Genomic DNA, 16,251 nt, shown 5'->3' with positions numbered 1-16,251 from the left:
CACGCCCACCCGCACAAAGTACAGTGTGTCTACCCTCATTTGCACTGAGCAATGGAGATCTAATCTGAGATCCTTCTCGAACGTGACCCTGGCCAGCTGCCCTCCCAGGCTCGCCCTCCACCCCCCTCCGGGTCCTGTGGTCACCCTGACATTTCCTGGATCCTCCAGGAGACTTCGCACCTTTCTGCCTTTTCTCCTGTGAGTACTTCCCCCTTGGAACATGCTTTTCTCTACTTGACAAACTCCTACTTGACCTGCAAAACCCACTGTAAATGATACATTGGCCACACGGTGTCAATAAGCCTGGTCCCCACTCCCTGTTTTTTGTTCCTAGAGTGTTTTCATCATAAATCTCTTAAGTGTTGACATCACCAAGTTGAACTCTTTCATTAAAGTATCTGCTGACCCCACCAGCCCGGGAGGCTTTTCAGGAAAGAGCCTGGGTCTTTTCTGTGCCCCCTGGGGCTAGCGTGACAGGCCATCCGGCTCCAAGGCACAGCTTCTGCCTCCAGTGTCACCTGGACACGGTGTTTAGTTCAGTCTCGGGTCCTGGCTGGGAATCAGGTCCAGGCACTGTGAAGGGGCCTGGTGTGGATCAGAGGCCATGTCTCTGCTGCTGGGGCAGAGCCGGCCACTGGGAGAGCAGGGACAACTGTGGCCTCCCACATCAGTGTTAGCAGCAACTTTTATTTATTTTTTGGTATTGGGGATCAAACACAGGGGCACTTAACCACTGAGCCTCCTCCCCACCCCTTTTTTATATTTTATTTAGAGTCAGGGTCTTGCTGAGTTGCTTAGGACCTCACTGAGTTGCTGAGGCTGGCTTTTTTTTTTATTGGTTGTTCAAAACATTACAAAACTCTTGACATATCATATTTCATACATTCGATTCAAGTGGGTTATGAACTCCCATTTTTACCCCAAATACAGATTGCAGAATCCCATCGGTTACACATCCACATTTTTACATGATGCCATATTAGTGACTGCTGTATTCTGCTACCTTTCCTCTCCTCTACTATCCCCCCTCCCCTCCCCTCCCATCTTCTCTCTCTACCCCATCTGTTGTAATTTAATTCTTTCTGAGGCTGGCTTTGAACTCGAGATCCTCCTGCCTCAGCCTCCAGAGTCCCTGGGATTACAGACGTGCACCACCGCACCAAGCAGCAATCCTCTCTTAACCGGGCCTCTTTAGCCAGACACACACTGCCCTTGGTCACAAAGCCCCACCTCTGCCACGTCCTGGTAGTTTCTGAAAGGTTCCCTCTGGTCCTGAGCCATAGGCCCCACAGTGGCAGATGGGGACCAGCTCTGCCATGCTGCCCCGGCTCCTGCCCACCCTCACCTCCTGCTTCCCTGTGAAGGAGAGCAGGCCCCTGGGTGCCCCTCCATCCCTGACCTTGCTCCCCTGCAGCTGGCCCAGAACCCTCTGGAATGCCGGGGCCAGGCCATGGTGACCTATGGTCCCCTTGTGTGGGGGAGCCCGCCCACCAGCAGGCTCCTGCCTCCAGGGCTGCACTGTCTGCCCAGCCCCGGGCCAGGTCGGCCGGAGGGAGGGGGAAGGTGAGCCTGGACCCCACTCACCCCCAGCCCCACCTATGAGGGGAATGACTGTCCCCGTCTTTGAACACCGTCCTGTTTCTGACTGTTTAACCCCCCGCCCCCATGGCCAGCCTCTGAGGACAACTTCTATCCTATTAGTACCCCAAGTCCAGTCCCTCCTCCACAGCTGTCCCCCGCCCACAGCTGCTCTCCCCGCTGGACAGTACTGTTCCCACATTCGTGGCGTTTGCAGATTGAAAGGCTCCATGAGGCAGAGCGGGGTGGGACCCGGGTCCTGCCCATGCCCCCACCCCCCACCCCTAGTCCTCCAGGCACTGCGGTGGGACCCGGGCAGTAAGCGGCTTCCAGGGTGCGCGGCGTGTGCTCTGTAGCACTCGTTTGAGGTCAAGACTGGCTGCATGGGACGCTGGACTCCCAGGGCCCTGACCCCTAAGTTGAAGTCTTGGTTTTGCAACTCTGTTTTGGGACCTCCCCCTACATTTTCTTATTTACAAAGGGAGGCACCGCCCTCCACTCTCACTTCTCATGAAATGTCTAGGAGAGCAGCCTGACCCGCAACAGGAGGGTGTGAACTGAACTCCACCCTGCCCCGCCTCTGCTCTGGGGGCCTCCGTTTCTTCCTCTGTGCAATGAAGTCGCTCTGTTGTACGGATTGGGGCAGCGGGTGGGGCTGGTGCAGTATGATGAAGAGTCGGGGGTCTTGGTGGCTGAGTAACCCTGGAGGAACCGTCGTATCACTCTGCCATATAAGCAGAGCTGCCTGAGCCCCAGCCCAGGAGAGAGCCAGAGGGGCCCTTGTCCATCATTCTCTTTGGGCTCACAGCCATCTCTCTGGATGTCCCTTCCTGATGCCCACACACAACCATCTGCTGCAGATACAGCCCATCCACTCCCTGCCCACCTTTAACATGGGACCCCTGATTCTTCCTGGCTCAGATTCTCCCTCCAAAAGTGATGGAGGAAGACAGCTGCAGTTACAGGAATCATGTACCTATAGCCCATACGACGCTAACGCCATCCTGGCTTGTTACAGGGGACACTGCAGAGTGAACAAAGGGTGGCCCGATAAAGAGGTGCACCGAGTGAGGTCCGTGAGGGTCCCAGGCACAGGAGCTCCTGCCCCCAGGACATCGGGGTGTTCCACCCTCCTGGCACAGGGTGTGTTCACCAAAGCCCTCTGAACCCCACAGCTGAGGGATTTTTTCTGGAGGTCACTACACGTAGGCACGATGGGTGACCCACTCAGCCTCCAGACCCTCTCCTCTCAAGGACGGAGGTGGGGCTGAAGCTCCCGGATTCTAATCATGGCTTGGTCCATCGGAGACCAGTGCCCACCTGAGCTATCCAGGAGGCTGCCATTGGAACAGAAGATGCTCCAAGCATCCCTGTCACTCAGGGGTGACAGGGTCTAGGGAGCTCTGTGTCAGGAGATGCAAAGCAAAAACCAAACACACATTGATTACTGTGTCTCGGCCTGAAACATTCTTCCCTCTGACCCTGTCGCGGTATCAGCTTATTCATGGGATGACGAGGTTCATTAAGAAGGAGCTGAAAGCAGAGATAGTCCTTGCTCCAGTGGTGACACTCAAGATCTAGTCTGAGCCCCGCGCCACCAAAGGATGCAGTCCCTCCAGCCGGAATCAGCCAGTGAAACCCTCCTCCTGCCCAGAGGGGAAGTCAAGGGGCTATTGTAATGATGTCTCATCTAGGATGTTGTCAAAGGATGGACCACAGTTTAGAGACCTACAGGGACTTGCCCTCAGGGTCTGCAGACACAGGAAATCCCATCAAGGGACGCACTATTATATTGGGGCTGGGGTGTAACTCACGTGCTCAGCACTTGCAAGAGCCTGGACTTGGTCACTAGTGCCACAAAAGCAAGTAAATTAACTGATTAATTAACTGATTTAGAAATACACTTAAAAATCAAACACCATTCATACAACAGATTATGCAGCAATAAAAAGGAGCGAAGCACTGATGGCTGCTCAGCACAGAGGAATCTTGAAAGCCCCCGCAGAGGAGCCCGTCACCAGCAGGAGCACATGTGTGCAGGAAATGTCGGGGATCAGCACATCCAGAGACAGAAAGTGGGTCAGTGGTTGTCAGGGGCTGGCGGGAGGCAGGAATGAGGAGTGACTGGCCGTGGTGGCAGGGTTTCTTTCTGACTGATGAAAATGTTCTGGATTTAGATAGTGTCGATGGTGGCTCGATTCTGTGAATAGAATATAAACACCAAATCATGCTTTTTTTTTTTTTTTTTTTTTTTTTTTGAGATCAGGGCTTAGGGCCTCACTGAGTTGCTGAGACTGGCTTTGAACTTGCGATCCTCCTGCCTCGGCCTCCTAAATCACTGGGATTACAGGTGGGCAGCACTGTGCCCGGCTCTCATGGTGCATGTTAAAAGGGTGGATTCTATGGTATGTGAACTCTATCTCAGGAAAGCTTTTATTTAAAAAGAAAATTCAGGCAGTATCACTAGAACTATAGAGATCAGAAGTCATGGTGTTAAATAAAAGATTACCCAAGGTTTAAGGGATGAAAACCAGGCGGGGTGTCGCAATGAGAGTCTGGGTATCGTTGTACGTAGGAAATGCATATAGAACCATTCCGCATGTAAGGAATGTCAGATAAACCCATTATATCCATGAACTGATAAGTTTTCAAATAATTTCAAATTAGATTTTTATAAGAAACAGCAGTAAAAAAAGAAAATCTTTTATTTAAAAAAAAATATCCATAACTGAAGCAAGTGGTAATTGGGGGTTATTCAGATGGATTTTAAGTGAATGTCATTTTAAATTATTCCCAAAGAACTTCTGTCCAAGATCCAGATAAGTGTAACATGTGCTTCACACACAGACTCTCATCTTGACAGTGATGTCCTGCGCTGGAGCGCTCACCCCCGTTTACAGGGAAGTGACAGAGACCTGAGCAGCTCAGAACGTTGCTGGAGGGGGGGGGCATAGGGAGGCCACCAGTGGTGCCTAGACACAGGTCCACCGGCTCCCAGCCTGTGGTCACTCTTCCACTCATTCCATGGCACTCTGCAAACAGTTTCCCTGAACCAGACAAGGGGCGTGTCCTTTGCCTATGCCCCAGGGAAGCAGTATTTGCCGTCTGCAACGCCAAGTCCACCTTTGCAACCTCGGTGCTGTAATCTTAGGACACTGTATGTGGGAACATAAACTGAAGTCCAGAACTGGATGCTGGAGTAGCCCGGTTATGATTGGCTATTTCCTGAAGCCACCAAGAAGAGGCTTGTAAGTGCCCATATTAAGGATCACCTGAATTGCAAAGGGCACTTTCTCCACTTAGAGATGGTTCTAGAACTTTCCTATCAAGGTACAGACTTTATAATCCCAACGGCTTTGGAGGCTGAGGCAGGAGGTTCACAAGTTCAAAGTCAGCCTCAGCAACTCAGTGTGACCCTGTCTCTAAATAAAATACTAAATAGTGCTGGGGATGTGGCTCAGTGGTCAAGTGCCCTGAGTTCAGTTCCTGGTACAAAAAAAAATAAAAATAAAAATAAATAATACATACTGCACATTATGATGGAAAACCCAGGAAATTCGAGATCCTATGGCTCTCATGGCTGGACCAGGGGGGTCTCCTGCAGCCTGCCACTCAGGGTCATTCAGCCCCCCATGAGGATATTGTCTGCATCCCTAGGGAAGGGCCTCGTGGGAGAAAGGCTGGCCGCCTGAGCCTGTTCCACACCATAAACATCACGCAGGCAAGAACCAGAAAAGCCTATTTACAGACAAATACTATCAGGTTGTTTATTCCTGATGATTCCGTTTCTCAGGGAAACAGGAAACCTAAGAGAAAGGAATGTTTGCTCTTTGGTGGGCAGGTTTAGCTTAATTATTCTAAATATGCTGCCGGTATTTTTCCAAGACACACTGAGGAGGGAGAGGTGATGGAGGGTTCTGAGGTGGAATCCCAGGGGCAGAGAGCCTTCAGCCGGGCAGGAAGCCTGTGGAGTTCGCTCAGCAGACAGTCCCGGGGCTGCCTGCGTGCCAGACCCGTGGCTGGGCGAGGATGGAGGAGGAGGCAGGATATCTATCTTGGGCACCCGGTGGGGGGTGGGACCACTGCCTGAGGTTGGAACCCAGGTGGAAGAATGTTCTTGAAGTTCTTGAAGTTGTTTGGAAATGTGGAGTCAGAGGTGTTGAGTAGCCGGTGCAGGACCACCGGGGGGCCAGGCCAGGAGGCGGGTCTGCAGCTCAGGAGGGGCCTGAGGGTCCGTCATGAGCATCAGGATATGAGACCCACAGCTTCTCAGAACGCTTGCAGCCTAGGGAGGGCCTCAGACACTTGTGGATCAAGCACACAGATGAATCCAAACGATGGAAGTGCCAAGCAGGAGAGAGGTGACCTAGGCATGGACATTGGAGCTATGACCTGAGCAAGGTTAAGAGTTGACTCAATGAAGAGGAGCAGGACTGCCTTCCAGGAAACAAGAAGAGCACATGCAAAGGCCCTGTGCCCAGGGTGTGGAAGGAAGCCAGCGAGGCTGGGCAGAGAGGCCGATGGAGGAGCGTGGGAAGGACCGGGCCTGGGAAGAAGGCAGAGGCCAGACCCCACAGAGCCCTGGAGGCCATGGGCAGGAGTTTCATCTTGACCTACTTTGTCCGCCACGTGACCAGGTGGTATTTTGTAGATTTGTCACACATGAAAGGACTGCAAAGGGCCTTCTCCCTCATGACCGGAGTTTCTTCACTTGTAATGCTTAAGTTCCGAGGAGTCTGTCAGATGCTACCGACCAGGGCAGAGTTCACAGGGCAGCCGTGCGGCTGCTCCACTCCCTGGAGGGATCTGTGCGCAGTGCCTCTAGCTGTGCCGTTCCTGGGCCTCCGCTTCCTGCCAAAGGCTCCAGGAGCCTTGCGCCCCACCCCCCAGGCCCCGGTTTCCTTCCTGCTTCCCGGGCCTTTCTGTATCCAAGGGGCAAGGGAGCCCTGTCAATCGGCCTCCCACAACGGCCCACCCACCCCTGTCACCTCACCCCGAGACCAGAGATGAAGACAGCACGGGGACGACATGAACTGCCACCTGTCACATGCCAGGCCCTGGACACCCCCCAACTCTACCCACGCCTCTGCCCTGGCCATGATGAGTCAGGGACCGAGTCCCTGTGGCTGACACTGCAGTGACAGAGGTGGGGTTTAAATGATCTTCTAACCGGGGAGGTGGAAACTGAGTCACATGGAGCTCAGTGACGTGCCCGACGGCCCACAGACGTGAGCGTGGGTCCTTCTGAGTCCAAAGTCGGAGCTGCTGCCACCTCACCCTGCCTCACTCGGTTACCAGTGGCCGGTCTGTCCTAAGTATCCCCACTCCAGCCAAATCCAGAGGGCACAGTCTGGGCACACGGGAGCCAAGAGCATCAGAGGCGGGATGGGGGCTCTGGTGCAGCCCAGCTCTGTGGCTTCCTGATGAGACTTTAGGCAGGAAACTCCGCCCCCTTTGGCCTTCATGTTCCTTTGTATAAAAAGGGAATAAAAAAACAGGTGCCCCCTCCCCACAGCACCCCGAGACCGGCCTGGCACACAACGTGCTCAGGAACCAGAGCCGTTTGCAGAAGAATCTTCCTGAACCTGCTTTGTGGGTGGCTGTCCCATGTGCCCAAACCCTCCATAGCTGTCCGGTGACCTCAGATACTGTCCCCACTCCCACCTTTGGTGACTGGGTCCCTCACAAGCTTGTCACTCCCCATTCGTCCTCCCTCACCCAAAGTCACAACTCTCCCCAAGAAACCTTCCACTGGAGTTGGCCTTACCAGACCCTGTCCCACAGGGTCTTTCTGACTCTCTTTGCTCAGGACCCCCCTCCTGTCCTGGGAGGCTCCGTCTAACGGGCAGTCACCAAACTGAGCCCTGGCTAGAGCTCAGACCTGGTGTGTCCCCCAGAGGCCCAGGCATCAAAGATCTCCTCTGCAGCCTGAGGCGCTGGAGGGAGGTGGTGGAACTGGGGGGAGGCGGGCCGATGGGAAAGAATCCAGCCACTGGGCGTGCCCTTGAGGGGATGTTCAGACACCACTCAGGCATCCTCTTCCTTTCTCACCTCCTGGACACCGCGAGCGACTGCTCCACCACATGCTCCGGCCATGTTGTTCTGCCTTGCCATTGGCCCAAAGGCCATGCGTCAGCTGACCGTGAACTGAAACTGTTGTAGGGACAGCCGAGACAGGGCACCCAAGACAGCAGGAAACAGTTTTGTTTGGCTGCAGCCAGGTTCAGGGGGCACAGCTTTTGCTGTAATCAGTCAAGCCCCTGAACCCCGAGTTCAGGGAGTTTTGGAGTTTTATCCCCAGTGTGTAAGGGGAGGGGCTCAGAAGCTCACAGTCTGCAGAAGTTCACATAAAAGCAGCTTTTTCTCTCCCTGTTCTGGGCAAGTTAACCCTTCGAGGACAGCACCTGAGAAGGGGAGAGCTTCTTCTCCCCTCTCTTTCCTCCCCTGCCAGCTGTCACCATGGGCCCAGTTGTAACTTATCTTAACAATGTAGACAGCTCTGTGAAGCCCAGCTCAAGGCCAGAGGCCTTGTTTGCACATTTCTACAAAGTACTTTACTGGATATATGTTTGTGAAAAACTAGTCGGGGGTGTCCAGCACCTGGAGTGCTGGTATCTTCTCGGCCAGTGGCCAAGTCAACGGGGCAACACAATAATAGGAAGTTTATCTACATTGGACTCTTTCTCAGAGACTCTTTTGCTGATAGCCCTAAAATCAGCCCTGGTGAAGAGGGTTTTTCTATGGAGAAAGGGGGTGCCCACTTCAAAACCTCTGAAACTGCTAGTTATGTCCCAAAATAAAGCTATTTAAAGCTATTTTTCTCAGGTATTTTGTCACAGCAATGGAAATGTGACTCACAATGCTGCCCTCAGGGTGTCTGCTGTGTGCCGGATCTTGTGTGGAGCCAGGAGCCACAGTGGTAGCAAAACAAGCCATTTCCTGCCTTCAGAACACCTATAGGAGAGCAGAGAAATGGACAACAGAGAAATGAATATATAAATGCAACTGGTGACTAGCGCATGAAGGAAGAGTTCAGGATACAACAGACAGGCAGTGGGAAGCACCTCCTTTAGAACAGTGGCCAGGGAGGGCTGTCCAGTAACAGAGCATTTCAATAAAGACGTGAAGTATGAGAAGGGACTGAAGAGTGTTAGGAAAGGTCTTTCAGGGAAAGGGCAGCATAAGCAAAGGTCCTGAGGCTTCAGGTAACATGGTCCACTTAGTAAAGAACCAAAAGGCCTGTGGGTTGGAACATAACGTGTAGCCAAGAGTTGAAGTTGGGAGGATGGAAAAGTACAAGATGAAACAGAAGAGGCAGGCAAAAGCCAGGTCAGGCAGCATCTCATAGTCACAGAGCGGAGGCCCCGTTCCCCCTCCACCTCTTCCAGACTTCTTCAGGGAGACTTCCGTCCTTGATTTTGGTCAGTGAGTTCCTCCAAGTTTTTCTTGGCTTTGCTTTTTCCATCACTATATTGGTCTGTTTTCTGTTACTATAATGAAATTCCCGAGGCCGGTACTCAGTAAATAGAAGTTTATTGCACTCACAGTTTGAGGAACTGAAAGTCAGAGATTGGATGGCCCCATCGGCTTCGGCTCTGGTGAGGCTCTTGGGACAGTGGCATCACAGTGGCAGGATCACATGGGAGAGGAAGCCACCACAGGGTGAGGCAGGAAGAGAGGGGAGGGGAGGGGAGGGGAGGGGAGCTTGCTTATTTCTCACAATCCATTCTTGAGGACTAGCCCCGGAATCCCACGAGAACGACTTAATCCCTTCTGAGGGAGCACCTCAGTGACCTGGTGACCTTCCCCTAGGCCCCACCTCTTAAAGGTCCTCCACCTCAACACCAGTGCACTGGGAACCAGGGCCCCACAGGAGAACCTTGGGGGACACCGTCACACTGCCACTTAGCCAGGGTCAGACACTGCTCATGGTCCCAGTGCCAGAGCCCAGACTAGGGGGGACCCGCCTCCCTGGGTGGGAAGCTGGGCCAGGCGCTGAGGGCCTCCTTGTCCAGCTCCGGGGCTCCAGGGCGAGGGTGGCCCACCACCCTCTGGGCTTAGATTGTTCTGCCTCTGATCTCCCCACGGAGCACCCTGCGGGGACGCAGGCCCCCCACCTACTGCAGTTTCTGGGGATACGTTTGAATACGCCCTTAGCAGGGTGGAGATCTCTGTTTTCAAAAATTGATTCCCCCCCCCCCACAGGATGCCAGGCCTCCCCCAGGGGCAGCTGGACTCTGCAGCGCTGGGGGCCCATGATGGACGGGCCTGGGGGAGGCTGGCCTGGCCTCCAACAAATGAAGCTCTTGCTGGGAAAGGAAGACAGAAAACAGCCAACAAGATGCTCTGTCCTCTGTGACCTGTCTGTGTTTGGGGAGCGGCTGGCAAGTGGCAAAGGTGGAAATGGGGGGGGGGGCCTTTGAAACCCGTTCAACAGCCGGAGGGAGGGTAGGGGGAGGCCTGGTGGCCCTGAGCAGCACCGACGGCTGGCCTCCGCCTTTTTCCCTGTGACGAGGGGCAGGGAAAGCCGCTAATGCTCGTGGTCCCTGGCTCCCCTCCCCGGCCCTCACTGACACTCAGCCCAGTCACGCCTGCCCAGGAGAAGATGTCCTGGGTGGGCTCCCCAGTGCACAGGCCATGCCCACTGCCACTTGTTGCGCTCCAACAACTGACAGTGCAACATCGCCACATGCTGCCGGTCTCCCTTAGAAAAGCTCTTGGCCTGGCCTCCAGGAAGCAAAACACTAGCTCAAGTTCATGAGGACCTGGGTCCAGAGGTTCCAAGAGACGTCCTGCCTGTAGGGAGCAGAGTGGGATGGGGACAGAGAGAGGACGGATACTGCAGACACCCATTACCAGGAAAGCAGCTTTGGGAAGGATTTCAGAACATTCAGATGTGGAATATTACGCAGTCATAAAATTGTGGGGTTAGGACCGCTCCTGTGAACTTGGAAGAGGGGTGTGCCTGGTAGGATTTGAGAGCTATTTTTGGGGGGGAAAAATCACCCTCAATCAGCCATATGGCCACTTTTGACAAGAGGGAGCAGGTGACCTTGGGGGGTGGACATCAGATGCACCAAACAAGCAAGATTAGTGACCTGGGGCTGCGGGGAGGAGAGCTAAGAAATATGTCTGCAGCAAAAATAGGAAAATACTGATGGTATAATATTAAGTGATGAGGTAGATGTAAAATTCTCTCTCTAACATCGTAGACTGTCCTGGATTTTCTAATTGGGCATAAAAATGAGGACAATAAAACAGCGTGGACCCATACATACTGATTTGATTAAATGATGGGGTTGTGTCCACCTCATCTCTCATTTTCATAACCCTTTTAACACTATCATTTCAATTCAAAAGCGTCACTTAAGAAAAGAAAACTTAGCCAGGCACGGGGCACACGACTATAATCCCAGCAGCTCAGGAGAATGAGGCAGGAGGATCTCGAGTTCAAAACCAGCCTCAGGAACGGGGAGGCACTGAGCCACTCAGTGAGACCCTGTCTCTAAATAAAATACGAAATCAGGCTGGGGATGTGGCTCAGAGGTGGAGTGCCCCTGCGTTCATTCCCTGCTACCAAAGAAAGAAAGAAAGGAAACCTCGTTGAGCGGCCCACCCTATCCACCATGCCCACCCCCTGTCCGGACCCATGGTCTTCACCTTGGCCTCTCCCTCTGGTGTGAGCTTCTGATTTTTCTGGTTGTGTCTTCGGTTCATTCCCTCCAGTGTTATCAGAGGTTGTGAGGCCACAGTCTCCACTCTCCTTCCTCCATTATCCAGTCTCCCTGCCCCTTCCCACCTCCCCACGGTATCTCCTCCCTGCCCCCCTCTTTACATGCCAGGTTAGCATCATCGGGAGCTGAGCATCTTACATTCCTTGTCTCTCCTCCCAACAATCCTGGGACTTGGGCATTATCAGCCCCATTTTGCAGGTCAGAAAACTGAGGTTCAGAGAGGATAAATAGCTAGCCCAAGGTTAAACAGAGAGCAAATGGCAGGGCCTCTGGCACACCAGTGTCCATGGTGGGGGTCAAGGGAGAAGAACACCCATTTCTCCTCCACCTCGAGCCCCCCCCCCTTAAAATGAGATGAGTGAAATCCCAAGTCCTTGGACTCCCGGGGGTGCTTAAAGTCTGCATGGATGGCTGGGGAACAAAAGCCCCTGGATAAAAATACACCCCTGGGTTCGGCCTCTCACACTGATGAGATGGGTAAGATGTGAGACTTTGAACCCCCGCTAGTGGGACTTCCCTCTCTCTGCCCTTTAGAGCCTAAGTTGCTACAACCGTTTTGCAGAGCAATCTGGCAACATCTAGACCATGGAGACAAGCGTCCCCCAAACCCAGCAATTCTTTCCCTATGGATGTGCCCCAGAGAAACATCCCACGTGCTTAGAGGAGGTCCAACTCAAGAGGGTTTGCAGTGGTCTTGTTTGTAACTGGAAAAACAGAAATCACTTAAATGTTCATCAGCAGAAAACGAGTAAATGGTAACGTATCCAAGGAATGGAATACCATGCAGCAGGAAAATGAGTCCAAGTTACATTATGAACGCACGTGAATCTCACAAGCATGTGGAAACAGACATGCAATCGACTCTTTGGTACCACTGACACGAAGCTTAAAAATGTGTGACCCATGGCTTGGGAAGTATGTATAATAGGAAAATTATGAATAAATGCAAGAGACTAATAAACACAGAATTCATATGTGGGGTACCTGTGGGACGGGAGGGGAGAGTGTGATAGAAAGAATGAGAGCAGAGGCTTCCTCTCTTTGTTTTATTTCTTAAGCAAGGTGCTGCCCACAACAGGGTTCATGGAGGCTTTTCTCATATGTGAAGCATTTCATAACACCTATTAAACTAACAAATAACAGCCGGGGACATTCTCCCACATAATATTAGGTGGAAAGAACAGGAAATAAAACTGGATATGTGCTACACTCCCAATTTTGTAAAAACAGAACAAATCAAGAGAGAAACACATAATGGGTTTTTTTTAAAAAAAAAAAAAAAAAAAAAGACCAACATATAATACACTGAAACTGTTGGAAGTCTGAGGGTGATCGTCATAATCTTCTTTAAACTTACCACTTTATTCTATTTTCCCAATTTCTTGGTTTGTGCATATTGCTTTTGGAGTCAAAATCAAATATTGCTTCCTTAATGCGTGTGCTTGCTCTCGACACCAGGGTGTGGTGACCCGTAGCCTGGTGTGGGGGAGGGGGATTACTCGGAGTCCACCACAGGAAGCTTGTTCACCCCAAGTGTGGAGTCCAGCAGGGTCAAGTTCAAGTCCTCAGCTCACCCCTCCCAGCTGCTGAGCTGAGTCTCAGTTCCCCTGTCTGTGAAGTGGTAACAAGCTGCCTTCCCCGATTGCATCCCGGGGCCACCTGGGAGTGGAAGGATGAGCTCCAGAGAATGGCTTCGTGACCTATAGGGACCCTCCTGCAGCAGTGACAGCAGCTACGACATGAGCGACCAGGCACTAGCCACCCAGAGGGAAAGCTGGGCTCCTCGGTGCCCTGGTGTGACAGGACAGACAGCTCTGCCAGGGGACACTCCAATGACAGGCATCAGAACATCTGTGCAGCCCAGAGCGTGGGTCGTGGTGACCTCTGGCTGGAGGTCATCTAAATGGAAGGGAGTGGCATTATCATGACACAATGGGGTGTGGGGACTTTGCCTTCAAGCAACCCAAAATAGACTTCCAGAAATCAACAACCCACCTCAAAGGCACAGGAGCGACATGAAGGACCTTCTTGTCTCTGTGGGTTGACGGGTGCCCCAGACAGGCTGGTTGAAGAGCTCAGAGCTCCCTTTCGGAAGCCAAAAGCGCGGGTGGGTGGGATGCGTGAGCCACGGCAGGATGGCCACCCACAAAGCATGACCGTGGGGACCCAGGGCAGCATCAGATGGGTGAACCTGACTTCAGAACAGGAAGTGCCCACAGCCCAGGTGACCATGCTCTGAGATGCTAACAGGTGATTTCCTCTTGCCTCTTTCAGCTCACAGCCCCGCACTTCCCGGTGGTGATCAAGCTGGGACACGCCCACGCCGGAATGGGCAAGGTAGGTGAAGCAGGTCGATGACCGCGGACACACTCCCCGCTTCCCCAGGGCACCTGTCGCCCGCCCTCTGCTCCCTGGGTATCTGTGACCTCCAGCGAGTCACCATCCGACCTCTCTTGGTGTCTCATTGCAATAGCGGTGTTTGAAACGAGTTCTCCCTGCAGACTCAAGAGGGCATGCGTGATGCGGGCGCGTTCTTCTGCTGTGGGAGAATGCTCCTTGTTCCCTAAGAATAGATTGGCATGCTGGGCAGTTTTGAGACTGCTTAGACAGGTGAGAGGCGATCACCGGGAATAAAGAAGACCGCACTCAGAAGCCAGGTTAGACCAGCAGTTGGGGGTCTGCTGCCCGGGGGGGGGGGGTGGCCATATCTGGAGGCAATTTTAGATGCCACAATTTGGTGGGGGGATAGGATGCTACTGGCCCCTACCAAGTAGAAGCCAGCACACTGCTAAGCACCCTGCAGTGCATGAGACGGTCCCCCAGGAGAATTATGCAGCCCCATGTCAATGTGTCAAGGCTGAGATCCCTGGACAACACTAACTTAATTTCCTTTGGTGAAAGTTCTACCAGACTAGAAACCAGAGGAGGCCGTGGGGACTATAGGTCCATGGGTTCCATGTTCATGAACTCAACCAAACACAGAGAAATGTTCAGGGAAAAAAAAAAAAATTGCATCTGTCCTCAACATGCAGACTGCTTTCTTGACATCATTTCTTAGATGATACAGTGTAACAATCACTTATTCAGCATTTTTATAGCCTTTTAGGTATTGTAAGTAATCTAGATTTAAAATACCCAGGAGGATGTGTGCAGGTTATATATCAATACTGTGCCAGGCTATGTAAGGGAATTGGGCATTTGTGGATTCTGGTCTCTGTAGAACTGGTCCTGGAACCAATCCTGCACAGATACCAAGGGACGATACTATATTCCAAAAATTGCAATTATTCAGGAGGTTAGGATCTATTTTGTTCAAATAGATTTGAAAAATTGTGTTAAAGTAAGTTTTCAGTGCAGAACTTTTCAGAGTCATAAATTTGTTCATATACAGTATGTTATAGCAACTAAGGGTATTAATTTGAATCTAGTTACAGTTAAGTTGGGAGAGCTTAGATAAGTTGCTGAGCCTCCCCAACCGTAGTTCCTTCTTATGATGAAGATAATGATAGTATTGACCTCAAAAGCCGGTTGCAAGGATCAAAGGACATTATGCATGGCAAGCACTCAGCTCAGTGCCTGAAACACTGAATGAATATTATCCATCATCATAATTAAGAATATCTGACCTGCTCTGGAAACCAACTGAAGTCAATAGGAGAGAGATTACTAAATAGCATCCTATGTCAGAGACTTTGTTTCACTTGGCTCCCAGTCTGTGTGAGTCAGACGGGTATTGGGTTGCCAAAAGTTCTAATCGACAAATGCCAAATAACAGATGGAAATGGCCTCGACTTCATTGGTCACCAGGGAAATGCAAAATAAAACCACAACGAGATGCCATATATAACCACCAGAAGAGCCAAGATTAAAAGGATTAATAAGGCTAAGTGTTGGTAAAAACATGGAACAATTGGAACACACACACACACATACACACCTGGTGAAAGTATAAATTAGTACAACCCCTTTGGAAGATAGTTTAAGATTATCTGCTAAGTTAAAGTTGTGCAGGATTCTTTCAGATTTGCCCAACCTAAATATATACATGTATGAACCGCGTATGAACAAAAGCACTTATTTATAATAGCTTTGTTTATAATTTCCAAAACTTGTATGCCCATCAACAACAGAAAATATAAATTGTAGTCCATTTATACAAATGGAATATTTTCAGCAACAGCTGCACTGCATGAACTAAACTACACGTAACGACATGAATGGATCTTACAAACAAGCCATGAGTGAAATAAGTCGAGCAAAGAAAGCCCATTCCTATACTTCTATTTACATAAAATTCAAAACCCAGAAAAATCATAGTGTTGACTGAGGTACATGTTTAGGTGATAAAACTTTTAAGAAGCACAAGAAGGGCTGGTCGTGTAGCTGAAGGGTATAGCACTTGCCTAGCATGCACAAGCCCCTGGGCTCCTACCTCACCACCTTAAAAAAAAAAAAAAGAGGAGTCAGACTGAAGTTCTCTTTGGAGCAGAAAGAGGACGGTCGTTGAGATGAGGCAGAAGTGGTGGATATTCTGTGTCTTGACTTGGGTGGTGGTGATGTGATGTTTGGTTTTGGTTCATTGAATTGTCCTTTTTTGTGGGTGCCCCTCTCCATAGTTGTTATATTTCAAAATCAGATAGTTTTAAAAACGTAATCCACTCTTAAGGTGTGTTCATGGAGGTATGAGACCCAGGACAAAGGGAGAGCCCTCCACTATGCCGATCAGTGTACGGCCAAAGATTGTCCCATTCTGGGTTGTCCCCAATTCTGGGCATTTGAGAGGGACATTGATGAACTAGTTATGAAGAATGGACCAATTAATGAAGGACCAGAGACCATGTGACCCACCTCTTCAGAATCACGAAGGGCTGTCGCAGGAAGACGGAGGAGGTTGATTCTGTACCAACATCTGCTGGGCAGAGTGGAACCAAAGTCATGG

At 51.3% G+C, this 16,251-nt stretch overlaps 1 protein-coding gene across 2 annotated transcripts in view; it reads left to right on the top strand.

The window, feature by feature from the left end:
- The window catches only part of Syn3 (synapsin III), a 427,730-nt gene that overhangs the window by 354,526 nt on the left and 56,953 nt on the right, over positions 1 to 16,251 (top strand). For both annotated transcript variants that reach the window (XM_046429615.2, XM_058574327.1), the window contains exon 7: positions 13,587 to 13,649. In XM_046429615.2, the coding sequence (XP_046285571.1) occupies positions 13,587 to 13,649 (63 nt within the window). The remainder of the gene's footprint in view (positions 1 to 13,586; positions 13,650 to 16,251) is intronic.

Source organism: Marmota monax, unplaced genomic scaffold, assembly GCF_021218885.2.
Source record: "Marmota monax isolate L192 unplaced genomic scaffold, Marmota_monax_Labrador192_F-V1.1 WCK01_AAM20220418_F8-fsc00051, whole genome shotgun sequence".
Taxonomy (NCBI): Eukaryota; Metazoa; Chordata; class Mammalia; order Rodentia; family Sciuridae; genus Marmota; species Marmota monax.
Note: the sequence above shows the minus strand (reverse complement) of the source record. Positions and strands in the feature narration are given on the sequence as shown.